The sequence below is a fragment of the Littorina saxatilis genome, linkage group LG10 (genome assembly GCF_037325665.1).
Source record: "Littorina saxatilis isolate snail1 linkage group LG10, US_GU_Lsax_2.0, whole genome shotgun sequence".
Taxonomy (NCBI): Eukaryota; Metazoa; Mollusca; class Gastropoda; order Littorinimorpha; family Littorinidae; genus Littorina; species Littorina saxatilis.
In genome coordinates, this window is record NC_090254.1 from 9608863 (window position 1) to 9623957 (window position 15095).

Here is a 15095-nt window from a genome sequence, read left to right on the forward strand (position 1 = left end):
AAGATCGGTCTAGTAGTTTAGTCTGAATCGCTCTACACACACACACAGACACACACACGCACGCACACACACACGCACATACACCACGACCCTCGTTTCGATTCCCCCTCGATGTTAAAATATTTAGTCAAAACTTGACTAAATATAAAAAAGGTAAGAAAGGGTAAGGTTATTCCACAAATAAATAAATAAACAATAAAATAAGTTTTTTTTTAAATGAGTAAATACAATGTATAAAATGAATAAATTATGATTTTCATTTGTCTTTTTAATGCCAGAGACAGGAAAAGTTCTCGTGTATCACAATTTACAGTTTACCTTCACACATAGGGCACATAAAACAGTGAAAAACAAAACGTAACTGAAACATTACCGTTCATATATATTTCAAACCACACTAATGTTAATGCCGCCAAGCGCTGTGGGGAAAAGTATGCATAAAGAACTTTCACATAACACAGACTGAACACAGTTCAACATGCGGGAAAGATATGCAATTTTGACAAATAAAACAAGAAAAAGTATCCTGTTTTTGAAAGAAAGATATATATAAAAACATAAACCTTGTAGAAATAATAAGTCTTTTGTAAAATAAGAAGAACCGTTTTAACAAACTGGAATTCTGAAGGTCATGAGGAAAAACAGATGGGAACATAGTTACAGACACGTTGTCCATCAAAAAGGGTTAACAACATAAGTATCGCAAATATTATGCGTCTATACACGAGCATGTTTATCATTTTACAATGCTTTGCAAAGGTCTACAACGTAGTTCTCGAACTACAAAGCCGTGCGCCGTGCACTGTACTCCGTTGCTATCACGCAAGGTGGGTTGATTTTTGAGACTTTACATCCAAATTTGTGTTCTTGTTCAATGAGTGTACACAGATAAACACAGTATTTCAGGATTCTTAAGACGTTACACAACGCACCTTTTGTTTTGTGCAACTGTACACCGACAATCATTTTGTTTTGACTCTCAAGACTTTACAACTCACTATTTGTACTTGTTCAATGTATACAGAAAAACAGATTTGTCGAGGATTCCTATTGTTTCACAGCAGTAGTAGGGATACCGCATATTTCATGCTCATACCGCGTATTTAATGGTCTGCTTCAGACTTCAGAATTTGCCACAGAAAATGGCTGATCAAAGGAATAAACTTGCTCAATTTAAAGAAGGAAGAGGTCTGCGTTTTTAACGCGGGGAAAAATGAAAAGAAGGAAGACAAAAAGAGCCCCAACTTTCCCCAATAACTCCCATTGTAAGTCTTTCTTTATTTGGTGTTTAACGTCGTTTTCAACCACGAAGGGTTATATCGCGACGGGGAAAGGGGGAAGATGGGATAGAGCCACTTGTCAATTGTTTCTTGTTCACAAAAGCACTAATCAAAAATTTGCTCCAGGGGCTTGCAACGTAGTACAATATATTACCTTACTGGGAGAATGCAAGTTTCCAGTACAAAGGACTTAACATTTCTTACATACTGCTTGACTAAAATCTTTACAAAAATTGACTATATTCTATACAAAAAACATTTAACAAGGGTAAAAAGAGAAACAGAATCCATTAGTCGCCTCTTACGACATGCTGGGGAGCATCGGGTAAATTCTTCCCCCTAACCCGCGGGGGGACCCATTGTAAGTAGCGACTAGACAAACTTATAAACCAGCAAACACGAAAACGCACAGAACACACAGTTCATCATAAGAAACAATAAGTACAGCAGTTCGATCCATCTTAATGAGAAATCACAACACTACTGCTTCGCGGATTACTGTATTTCTTCTTGTTCAATCTTTCGACATATGATGTGGAGAGCTGAAGGGCACGACGAATGTACAGATGACATTTTCTCCAGCCTCTGACGCTCGTGAAGTCCTTGTCTCAACGCGCGCCATTTTTCAGACGAGGAAGGAAGGGAGAGAATGTTTAGTGTCATTGTGATTGTCCGTACGCTTTCTGGATTGTCGTCCCTTGTGACTGCAAGTAATCGGAGCGGTCCTGCTTTTTCCGGTCAAAAATGGAGGATGGTTTTGCTCCTCCCGCTATAAGAAAAAGAAGAAGAAATGAATTAAGATAAAAAGGAGAACAATTACAGAGGGCCCCAAAGGGTTTAAAACCGTGATCGTGATTGGCGTTTTTTGACCTTTCTGTGACCGTGATTGCCGAAATTTCCATTTCTGTGATCGTGATGGGACTTTGCCCGTGATCCGTGATGACAAAAAAATCAAGTCTCGTGATCGTGATCGTCATTTGTTTTCGTGATCGTGATGGGCATTATTGCAAAGCATTTTATTTTCAACGTACATTTTTTCACAGCTGTATTACACTCTATGATCCTCTAGTCTATTCGGTAAGGAGCCAACCCCGATTGAAAGGGAAGCAACAACACATTCAGAAATATGATTTTGAGAGCGATTGCTTCCCTTTAAAAGAACCAATTACACACTGACAAAAAGAGATCCAATCAGAAGGCAAATTGCAAAAGTCTACCAAACTTCATCCAATGGAAGGGCTTCGTGCAAAAGTTTTGAGTGAAATTCGAATTCGAAGATCAAAAATGGCGTGCAGCGGTACTGTCATCGAACTTCTGTTATATTTTGTGGATTCAAGCCAGACCAAAGCAGGCGGCGAGAATGCCTTCCTTGGTGGAAAGGTCAGGCTACGGGTCGGTCTTTCTGAAGACGAAATACCAAGGTATGTTGATCTATGTTGCTCTAGGCTGTTCTGAATGTAGGCAAAGATCTTGAAATTTGTTCAAGATCTTTGAGTTTGAGTGAGATCATTGACATTGTCGACATTGCCACGTCCGGCTGTCACTCGCTCAGTGTGACCTCGACTGGCTCGAGATCGAGTCTGCGTTTAGCCAAAACCGAAACTAGAAATGTGTTTTTCATCCCAGCAACGTGGACACGCTTGGCATAGATTCTAATTGTCGCTTCTTTGCATTAAGCTTGGATTTATTTTAGCGCCTGTAAACTTTAATATCAACAATGGGTTAAATTCAGAAACAATGGCGGGGAGACGCGCCAGTTTGGGTCACTTGATCCTCATGTCAAAGACGATCAAAGTCATGTTCGTTGGGGATTTTGTCAGGCATGCTACTTTTCCGGTAATTGCCGGAAATCCGATAAAGCCGTTTTCAAAATCCGGTAAAGTCAAATTTTTTCCGGTGAAGTTGAAAAATTTCCGCAAAAACGATCCGTGTGAATATCGCGCAACGCGACCGGGCGCCGGTCTCAATGAAGCCAGCGCACAGTAGTGTTGTTTTCACCAGTTTGGAGGTGTGTTGAATGGTGGTGGGGGGAGGCTAAAATGGGATTTTTAACAAGATCACAACACTATTACAACCCCTAAAATGATGCCCAGAATGCACCAGATTGCACAGATTTTAACCGTTTTTTGACAAAATTTCCGGGGGGGCATGCCCCCGGACCCCCCTAGTTGGCTCGCCTGCTTCGCAGGCTCAGGCTTGTGGCTTCGCTACTGGTACTGCGCGCTTCTTTCAGGTAAAACCGTTTTTGGCCTGTAGCATTCCTGTTTTTTATTCAAGGCCATGGAACCAGGCGATGGTGTACCTCAAATTGTACGGCAAAGTTGAAAATAAAAAACCCATCACACATACATGTACTTTAATTTCAATCCACCCAATAGTTTTTGAGAAAATGGGTTTACAAGATTTAGCTCTGGAAATGTGAAATTGTGCAAGTTATATATTCATGTGTGTGAGTGAGGGTGTGGGAGTTGAATGTGTATGAGTGTAGAGAGAGAGAGAGAGAGAGAGAGAGAGAGAGAGAGAGAGAGAGAGAGAGAGAGAGAGAGAGAGAGAGAGAGAGAGAGAGAGAGAGAACGAGAGACAGAGAGAGAGAGAGAGAGAAAAAAAAAACCCAATGAAAACAACATTCTTGTTACTGATTACAAATCATGATATGTATTTCTATGTGTGTATGAAAGAGAATTCAAAAAATAATTATAAAAAAGTGCAACAGTTGTCACTTTGTGTTGAATAAACAATAGATCCAGAGGAGCGAATTACTGTGTGGTTGTGTTTACTTTGACACGTGCTTTCTGTACATGCAACTTTTACCGTGACCGTGATTTGCCACTGGTGTTCGTGATCGTGAAAACAAAAATCAAGGTAACTGTGATCGTGAAAGCAAAAATTTCCCTTCCCGTGATCGTGATGATACCCCCCCTTTGGGGCCCTCATTACAAATCAAGGTGACACATCGCTTATTATTTCTAAGAATCCAAGATTAAGTACCGGCACGGTTGGCCTGGTAGTAAGGCGTCCGCCCCGTGATGATCGGGAGGTCGTGGGTTCGAACCCCGGCCGGGTCATACCTAACACTTTAAAATTGGCAATCTAGTGGCTGCTCCGCCTGGCGTCTGGCATTATGGGGTTAGTGCTAGGACTGGTTGGTCCGGTGTCAGAATAATGTGACTGGGTGAGACATGAAGCCTGTGCTGCGACTTCTGTCTTGTGTGTGGCGCACGTTATATGTCAAAGCAGCACCGCCCTGGAATGGCCCTTCGTGGTCGGCCGCTGGGCGTTTGGCAAACAAACAAACAAACAAACACACCAAGCCACATAAGTTGACCTGGGAGATCGGAAAAATCTCCACACTTAACCCACCAGGCGGCCGCGGCCGGGATTCGAACTCACGACCTACCGATTAAGAGGCCGACGTTTTACCACCACGCCACAGCGCCCGTCTAACACATACCAAAAACCAACACTCTGATTGCTTCCTGTACACAGTGAGAACTATTACTTGCTTGGATTGCCACTAGTCTTTCGGATGAGACGCGGAAAATCCGAGGTCCCTTCGTGTACACTACATTGGGGTGTGCACGTTAAAGATCCCACGATTGACAAAAGGGTCTTTCCTGGCAAAATTGTATAGGCATTGATAAAAATGTCCACCAAAATACCCGTGTGACTTGGAATAATAGGCCGTGAAAAGTAGGATATGCGCCGAAATGGCTGCGATCTGCTGGCCGATGTGAATGCGTGATGTATTGTGTAAACAAAATTCCATCTCACACGGCATAAATAAATCCCTGCGCCTTGAATATGTGCGCGATATCAATTGCATTAAAAAAAATTACAATCCCTGCGCTTAGAACTGTACCCACGGAATACGCGCGATATAAGCCTCATATTGATTGATTGATTGGTATCCGCTAGGAAATTAATTCATCAAAAAATTAATGGGATAAGGTTGGAGACTTTTCTGATCTCTCAGGTCAACTTCTGTGCAGACCTGCAGCGAATGCCAAATGCCCTTCGTGTGTACAAGCAAGCACAAGACCAAGTTTACACACGCAAAATATCCCTTGATCAAATGTCAAAGTTCGGTTTGTTACAGAAACACAAAATAGCCAGAACACATCCCCAGAAAGCAAAGTAATGCTGACCAATGGCGGGGAAGACTGGCCATAAATGTAAACGCCCGCTCGAACCCACTTGTGTACATGGGAGTTGCAGCAGACGAATGCAGAAAAAGAAGAAGAGCGAGTTCAAATCCTTGCAGTAGGCAAACAAATAATCGTTTGTTTCCGTTGACAAGGCCCACGTACACAAATGGGGTACATGTAGGTTGGTAGGCCGGGAATTTTGGGGGTTTGGTTGTTATTTGGTTTTCGCTCTTTTATTCTACAAAGGTGTTGTTGGTCAGAAATCGTTCCAGATGAGTCCCACATATTTTGGAGAAAGATAGCTTTCCTTCTGAAGTCTGAAAATCGAGGGAACTCTGAAAATTTTTCCAACGCCTCGTCAATCACAAAAAACCTTGCCCTCACTCACCCGGAGGACCCGCAGCGGCAGCAGCAGGGGGCGGGGCAGGCTGGGCTTTCTTCTTCCCCAGGACGGAGGGTGGGGCCGGCCCTCCCAGCTGCGCCTCCAGCATGCGATAGGACTTGGGCTTGACGTTGCGGAACTTGGAGCCCTCGTTCATGTGGGGGTTGATGCTGCCCTCGTCCATCTCCACCCTCGCGGAGCCTCCTTCCTCCGCCGGCATGTCCTGCACGTTGATCGCGCCCCTGAAACAGTGATTGACAGGTGTCTGATTATTAGATTCCTCGCCAAGATCCAGCCACGCTTCTCCTTCTTTCCCCACAGGCATGTCCAGCTCCAACCACGCTTCTCCTTCGGGATCCACCGGCATGTCTCGTCCCTAAAACTATCGGTGACAGATGTCAGATGACTAAATAGCTCATCAAGCTCCACCCTCGCCTTTCCTTCGTGCTTAGAAGGCATGTCTGGTGTGTCGACCACCCCAATGAAACAGTGAGTGACAGATGTCAGATTATCAGATTCCTGTTTAAGCATCAACCTCAGGTGGTTCTCCTTGCTCAACTAGAATGTCCTGTTGGCGACAACGCTAAATGAGTGGCAGATGTGCATGCCCTACACTCGCTTATACTCTCTTTAGCTTCCACGCCCCTGAATCAGTGAATAAAACCATCCAAGATTATCACAAGTTGCTTTATCTATTCCCCGTTAAGCCCCATCAGGAGACAGAAAAAAAAACACGTCTGAAGACTGACCATGAGAGGTTGATACGGCCTAGAAATATTAATCAAGAAGAATTTTTTTTTTTAAATCCTGTATGCCCGCATCCTCATCACCAGCGAGTGACTGCGCATGCACAAATTGGTCACGTGTAGAACTCGCTGCGCATTATAACCCCAACCCATCCTCCAACCCCCCTCTCCCCACCCGCCACGTACGGTTCTCCATCCGGGTGTTTTTCCTGCAAAACCTCTACACTGTGAAAATATGCCTTTGGACAAGGTCTACGAGTAAATGACTTCGCATACGCATTACAGTCTCTGCATTTGCTTTTTCAGCAACGAAAATCCGAACCGTGGGGCAACTTGTTGTTGTTGTTGTTGTTGTTGTTGTTGTTGTTGTTGTTGTTGTTGTTGTTGTTGTTGTTTGTGTGCGTGTATAAGGGAGGGGGCAGGAAATCATTCCCTTTAGTACTGACCTCTGAACGACCACGTCAACCTCGTTGCCTCCTCGGTTTATGGCCTGTTTGGCTTGTGAGTGTGACCACCCCTGTGTGCTGGCTTTGTCGATCTGAAGAACGGCGTCACCATTGCGTACTCCTGCCTTTCCCGCTATCGACTTGGGAGATACCTGCAATCACAGATGGTTCAAAAAGTCATCAATCAGCTAACGAATAAACAAGACTTGTGTTATTTGTGTGGGAGTACCCCCATATGCTGGCTTTTTATTTCACAAGGATGGCGTCTCCGTTGTCAATGCCATGTCCGTTGTCGACTTGGACGATACCTGCAAGCACGTAATTATAGTTCAAATCAGCCATCATTCAGCCATTGAGCAAACAAGGATAATTTTGCTTGTGTGTGAATACCCATATAATTGTATAGACGGGAAGGATTGTGTCTCCATTGTCTATGCCTGTCCAGGCGGTTGGATGTGAGAGATACCTGCAAACAGATATGTTCATCAACAAGCCAATACATGGACAAGTTAGTTAATATATGGCCTGATATTTCTGTGAGTGAGACCAAAATATGATGTGGATTGGGTTTGCCAAGCTCAAGAATGGCTTCCTTACTGTGCATGTGCGCCTGCTTTGCTTTGCCTTCTTTGCTTTGCTTTGCCTGATTTGCTTTGCCTGCTTTGCCAAGGCCGTACTTGGAGACACCTATAAATAAACAATACATTAATAAGGGCGTTACACAGGGCTTGGATTTTGGGTGCTGTTTTTTTTTATACTGGACAGAGGAAGGCAAACCAAATCTACTGCCTTGCTCACTATAGCCATAGACCTAATATAGGTCCCTGCTATAGCGGCCTCTATGCGGAACATGGAAAACAGTTGGGCACGGATGTGTTTCACACTGTGACTAACCTCCGAATGGCGACGCCCTCCTTTATCAGACAACCAACCTACCAAGAAAGGGTCAACAGACCTGGGAACCCATACGATTTCGCCGTATTTTGTACGCCTGCTTTGTCTATAATACAGTCAGTACGCTCAGTGGAAAAAGATAATACGACGAGAAAAAAATTCATAGACTACTTTTCTTCACAAGCGCATCCCGAAGCCGATCCAGTATTTTGGTACACCCGTTTTGCAGCTCTAGTCTTGATTAACCCAGTTTAGCCACAGTGATAAACATGTTTCCAGCGCCATTGTGAATCTCGTAAGAAGTGACGAGATGAGGGAAGGTCACAAGGACAAAACGCAAGTCGCCACCATGTACGGATTTTTCATCATGCCGAAACAACCACACAGTGGTCGCTTAATTGCTACAACCAGAGTCCAAGAAGAATGATCTGTCACGGCACAGCCTGAGTTTCACTGACTCACTGGCCAAAGGTCAAAGTAGTTATAACGTATTGGCCGTCAATAACTACTTTGACCATTGGTCAGTGAGTGTCAAAGAGAATTGTGAAAAATCTCTCAAATAATCATTATTTTGTGTGTATAATGATAAGATCACAACCATAACTGAATGCTGTATTTTGTTAATTGATTCCTAATATGCTTATCATCTTACATGACGGTAGTAATTTGTTTTAACCAAATGCATTAGTTTGTCATTGACTGCCGCTGTGTCACAAAACCGGCTTGCGCTGACAGAGTAACCCCCCCCACACACACACACACACACACACTGACACACACCACACACACACACACACACACACACCCTTATAACACACACACACACACCTATACAAACACACATACACACACTGACACACACACACACACACACACACACACACACGCACCGGCGCCAAATTTTCACTTCTGCAGAGAAATGTCAACGGAACTCAAGAAGAGAAATCATTACAGCAGAAACAACCACCTCCAAATTAAGCGGCTATGGCACCACGTGTCATGCGCCGGCAGAACATTCCTGAAGATGATAAGACGGTCGGAACTTTGAAGAAGCGATGCTCCTCCGCTCTGGCACCTGTCCAGCTCTCAGTTTCCATTTCAACATCTGCCTTTTTCCGCAAACCTCTGCTTTCGCTGGAAATAATATCACCTCTCCACTCTGCTAACTTCCATCTTGCGACACACGCCTAATTGTTTGTGTCTGGTGTGATGGATATGAATTTTCCGTGTTTCTCTTTTCAGATTGCTTGGGTGACCTTGGGAGGTGGCTGCAGGTGGGAAGCAGTCAGTTGTAGCAATAGCTCTGTCTGTCTGTGTGTCTGTCTGTGTGTGTGTGTGTGTGTAGAGCGATTCAGACTAAACTACTGGACCGATCTTTATGAAATTTTACATGAGAGTTCCTGGGAACGATATCCCCGGACATTTTGTTTTTTTCGATAAATGTCTTTGATGACGTCATATCCGGCTTTTTGTAAAAGTTGAGGCGGCACTGTCACACCCTCATTTTTCAATCAAATTGATTGAAATTTTGGCAATACAATCTTCGACAAAAGCCGGACTTTGGTATTGCATTTCAGCTTGGTGGCTTAAAAAATAATTCATGAATTTGGTCATTAAAAATCGGAAACTTGTCATTAAAAAAAAAATTTAAACGATCCAAAAACAATTTCATCTTATTCTTCGTCATTTTCTGATTCCAAAAACATATACATATGTTATATTTGGATTACAAACAAGCTCTGAAAATTAAAAATATAAAAATTATGATTAGAATTAATTGTCCGAAATCGATTTAGAAACAATTTCATCTTATTCCTTGTCGGTCCCTGATTCAAAAAAACATATATAGATATGATATGTTTGGATTAAAAACAAACTCAGTACGCTAAAAAGAATAGAGATACAGAAAAGCGTGCTATTCCGCTCAGCGCGACCATTACCGCACTATTCTGGCTTGTCGATTTCACTGCCTTTGCCACGAGCGGTGGACTGACAAAACTACGAGTATGCAGTCTTGGTGACAAAATGCAGTGCGTTCAGTTTCAATCTGTGAGTTCGACAGCTTGACTAAATGTTGTTATTTCGCCTTATGCGACTTGTTCTGAGATTCTCCTCTCCTCCATTGTTTTTACACCCCCGGTATAGGGGTGTGTATAGGATTCGGTCCATGTGTTTGTTTGTGTGTTTGTGTTCGCATATAGATCTCAAGAATGAACGGACCGATCGTCACCAAACTTGGTGAACAGGTTCTATACATTCCTGAGACGGTCCTTACAAAAATTGGGACCAGTCAAACACACGGTTAGGGAGTTATTGGTGGATTAAGATTCTACAAGGACTTATAGAGTGTCAAAGGGAAATAACCTTCTCAGTTGGTGGCAGTGAGAATGGTTATTTCCCTTTGACCAACGGGGGTGTTTTTCCCACCTCGAAGGAATTTCTTTTTCTTACTGACCTTTTGATTTCAGATTGTCTCAGGTCCTAATCTCTTGCATTTCGTTTCATACTGCTCTTTTTACATTTAGTCAATTTTTTTTTAATTTTTTTTTATTGGCCTTTTTTTCTTTCAGATTCTTTTCTGCATTAATTTCTACTGTTCTTGTTATCTCAGATTCTCTTTATTTCTTATCCCCCCTTTTTTCGCAGGCTTTCGTCTCCTGCTTTTGATTTTTCATACTGCCCTTTTCCTCTCAAATTCGCATCTCCTGTAATTTTTCTCGTAAAGCTTTTTTTTTCAGATCCTCTTCTCTTGTGTTTTGTTTTTTACATTGCCCTATTTTTTTCAGAGGTTTGTCTCATGCATTTTTTTTTTGGGGGGGGGGGGGGTTGTTCTTCAAACTTCTATTTTACTTAGCAATTTTCATCTCCTTAATTTTGTTTCAACTAAGGGCAGGGATGTCGCTCAGTCGGTAGCGCGCTGGATTTGTATCCAGTTGGCCGCTGTCAGCGTGTGTTCGTCCCCACGTTCGGCGAGAGATTTATTTCTCAGAGTCAACTTTGTATGCAGACTCTCCTCGGTGTCCGAACACCCCCCGTGTGTACACGCAAGCACAAGACCAAGTGCGCACGAAAAAGATCCTGTAATCCATGTCAGAGTTCGGTGGGTTATAGAAACACAAAAATACCCAGCATGCTTCCTCCGAAAACGGCGAATGGCTGCAAAAATGGCGGGGTAAAAAACGGCCATACACGTAAAATTCCACTCGTGCAAAAAAAAAACACGAGTGTACGTGGGAGTTTCAGCCCACGAACGAAGAAGAAGAAGAAGAAGAAGTTTCAACTGCCCTCTATATTTTCTCTTAGATTTTCGTCTCCTTCATTTGCTTTTTCCTACTGCCCTTTTTCTCCCAGATTTTCGTCTCGGCCCTTCCTTTTCTTCTTCATTCCCCTTTTCTCTCGCGTTGTTTTGCACACCGATTCCACCTTGCTTGTACCAGTGACATTTCAAACACAGTCTGGCAATAAGACAAAGAAGAGCAGTAATGACTTGGCAAGATCAACTAACGCAAACTAAAAACCGAAAACAGCTGATGCGAAAGGAACAGGCACATGAATATATTAGTTTTTAGAAGAAGAAGAAAAAAACTACCATTTCTCAGTCCCGTGTCAAAATTACACGGAAGAATTTATTTTATTATGTTGCTGGGTTAAACCGAAATCGTGACAACAACATGTATTAGTTAGAAAACGAATACACTCGTTTTAGGTCCTCTTGGGTCCAATCTCTTCATCGCTGATGGCACAATGGATCTTCCTCCACTCGAGTGTTAACATATAAACAGAATTTGAAAATAATCAGCAAATAAAGCAGTTGCTGACAGCGAATGTCATGTTCAGGCCCAACGCCAATAGAATCAGGAACAGTGCAGTCTGCGGGATTACACAAACAAGGGGTTGCTGACAGCGAATGTCATGTTCAGGACCAGTGTCAGTAGAATCGTGAACTGTTTGACGACTGTAAACGCCTCAACCACACATTTTTTGTGTCTCATAGTGAATGCGGTTTTCAGATCACAGAACACATCAAAGTAAGGATTCGCCGCTTAAAGTGATTGCCATTTTCAGGACCTGTATCAGATTATTGCGAACTATGTGGCGAAAGAGAACACATCAAACAAACCTAATTTGCTCATAAAGCAAGCCGTTTTGGAAACCAAAATCAGAATAGTACTGTGAATAATTGTGGGAGATTGAAAACGCACAAAGTAAGAAGTCGGAAGCAGACATACTGCTTTAAGTTCCAAAGGCAAGAATAAGAAAAATGAACAAGAAAGGCTGGCGATTGGAACGTTTGAAATGAGACAAAACAAAACATTCACTAGTGAGGTGATGTATTGATCTTTGAAGTAGACGAACTAACAAATGATACTGAGATAATGAACAGAAAAAAGTAAAGCGTGCCTCTTCGACTGACCTAAAGATGCCGAGAGAGTCCATGGCGAGATTCGCACCAAGTAAGAATTTGCTGACAGTGAATGCTATTCTCGGGACCATAGCCGTTAGATGTGTCGCGAACTGTGCAAAGATTGAGGTCGCACTAAACAAGCATTTTCTTCACAGTTTATATATAGATGTCACTTTGCCTTTGGGACCAAACTGAGTTGTATGCGAGTTGTGGGGAGACTGAAAACGCTCCAAACAAGGCGACAGAGCAGTTTCATCGCTGTGGGCGTCAAAGCGATACAATGTCGGGCAAAACGTTAGACATAATTAAAGTAAGTGGAATTCTGATTAGATCAGCGAATGACGCGTGACACAAATATGTAATAAGAATTGCAACACTGGTTATAATTGTTTATTTTGGAATACAACAATCTTTATTTCTCGGAGCAACTAAAGTAAGCATATTCAGTAAAACGAACAAACACGCACGGATACCATGCTGATGGTAGGCCTAGTTTATAGTTATTTTGGAGTACAACAAGCTATGACGAAGCAAGATTTCCATCCATTTACCTGTGTGGGGGGGGGGGTGAACTGTCAAGACCCTTCATTACCGTGATTCAAGAGTGTTTACGCAGCGATACATGACAAACGACGCATAGTTAGTCGGCATCCATCAAATCCAGTCCTACGATGAAATTAAACAGTTACAGTAATTGCTGTACTCAGCCGAGAAGACCCAAGGAACAAATCCAGAAAGTGCCTTCATTGCAGCGGGGCAAGGGAAGGGTTACTTTTGTAAACAGAATAAACAAACGGACAGTAAAAGGTGTCCTTTGCTTGCACTCTTAAGATGAAGATGTACTTTCATCAGAGGGACGTACCACACAGTCCATGTGCAGGTGAGGATTCAGTGTCCCGTGTGCAGAAGGGGTAGTTGCACAATTAGAGTTAGTGAATTGGGAAACTGATGAGGAAGATGACGACGATGATGAGGAGGAGGATGACGACGATGAGGAGGAGGAGGATGACGACGATTATGATGATAATGAGGAGGAGGAGGATGACGATTATGATGAGGAGGAGGAGGAGGATGACGATTATGATGATAATGAGGAGGAGGAGGATGATGATAATGAGGAGGACTGAGGATGATGATGATGAGGAGGAGGAGAATGACGATTATGATGATAATGAGGAGGACTGATGATGAGGAGGAGGAGAATGACGATTATGATGATAATGAGGAGGACTGATGATGATGAGGAGGAGAATGACGATTATGATGATAATGAGGAGGACTGAGGATGACGACGATGATGAGGAGGACTGAGGATGATGATGAGGAGGAGGAGGAAGATGACGACGATGATGAGGAGGAGGATGACGACGATGAGGAGGAGGAGGATGACGACGATGATGAGGAGGAGGATGACGACGATGATGAGGAGGAGGATGACGACGATGATGATAATGAGGAGGACTGAGGATGACGATGAGGAGGAGGAGGAGGAAGAAAAGGAGGAGGATGACGACGACGAGGAAGAGGGGGATATATTTTCATTTCATTTTCATTTTTTTCATTTTCATTACTTTATTGTCCCATCGCTGGGAAATTCGGGTCGCTTCCTCCCAGTGGAAAGCTAGCAGCAACGGAGTCGCGCTACCCAGGTGTCTGCGTGTTTATAGGTGTATTCAGCCACCTGCACTTTGGCAGAATGACCAAGGTCTTTTACGTGCCATTGTGATGACACGGGGGTGGGACATGGCTTCCGTCTCTGGGTCTGCACATAAAGTTGACCCGTGTCCGTCCCGGCCCGAATTCGAACCTGCGACCTTTCGATCACAAGTCCAGTGCTCTACCAACTGAGCTACCGGACCGTCCAGTATGATTATACTCAGACTGAAGTGCAACCGACTGTGCTGCCTAAATGGTCTTTACCCGGTCTGAACGCAATATGAGTAAACGGTTCTACGTTTGGTGATGAATGAAAGGTTTTTAGTTTTGGTGATGTTTGAAATGTGGTAGTGAAAGGTTCTTGTTTTGTCGATGAGTAAAAGGTACGTGCTACAGTTACTGTGAAAGGTGAAAGCTACTACTTTTGGTGAAAGGCAAAAGCTGCTGATTAAAACTTATGACCGATGATGCGTGAAAATGACTCTGATGATAAGAACAGTTAAGTTCTATGTACATTTGGAGGTAGGTGCTACTATTGGTGAAAACGGTAAAGCAATCAAATAGTTAGAGAACACGCAATAACAGCATTTCAACAGTAACAGCGGACCAGACTAATTCTACAGGTACCTACGTGCGCAATGTAGAGGGGCATGTTTTGTTCCGATCCTCCTTGCATACGGAATCCCCATTGCTGGCTGCTATCGTAGCGACGCAGTTGTATCTCTTCAACATCCCCCGATGCCATGGCTCAAACTTGTATTCCTCCTTCTCTTCCTCAATCTACTTTTAAACACACAGAAATAATATACTGACTAACTTTTAGCAAACCGGCCGTAAAAGCACCGATCAACTTTGAGCAAACAGAAACACTGACCAGCTTTAATCGAGCAGAAACACGTTTAGCAACAAGCACTGCACTGCACACCAAGTTGGAAGACGTTCAACGCGCAAGCACAGCGAACAGGTAACGAAGGAGGAATTCGTTGTTGTTGTTCCACTTCCAGGACTCGTGAATAAGACGGGAGGATGAGCCTGCTGATTCAGTGAGTCGGCTGTGTGCTGCTAGCTTCCTCAAACAATTCCTTTACGGTGAGAGAAGGAGGGAGAGCGCGATATAACAGCTAACAGCGAGTGTGTGTTG

General features: G+C 43.3%; 1 protein-coding gene across 3 annotated transcripts; it reads right to left on the reverse strand.

Moving 5' to 3' along the window:
- Window positions 1-1033: 1033 nt before the first annotated feature.
- Window positions 1034-15095, reverse strand: LOC138978121 (PDZ and LIM domain protein 5-like). 3 transcript variants are annotated; one of them, XM_070350766.1, is made up of 5 exons: window positions 14829-15095; window positions 14586-14734; window positions 7000-7151; window positions 5814-6049; window positions 1034-2049 (listed from the first exon to the last, which is right to left on the reverse strand). In XM_070350766.1, exons 2-5 carry the CDS (start codon window positions 14697-14699, stop codon window positions 1940-1942), a joined length of 612 nt encoding a protein of 203 aa, XP_070206867.1. In that variant the 5' UTR covers window positions 14700-14734; window positions 14829-15095; the 3' UTR covers window positions 1034-1939. The 3 variants fall into 3 exon arrangements, with proteins under 3 accessions (XP_070206867.1, XP_070206866.1, XP_070206865.1); XM_070350765.1 differs by having other exon boundaries at window positions 14586-14737; XM_070350764.1 differs by having other exon boundaries at window positions 14586-15094.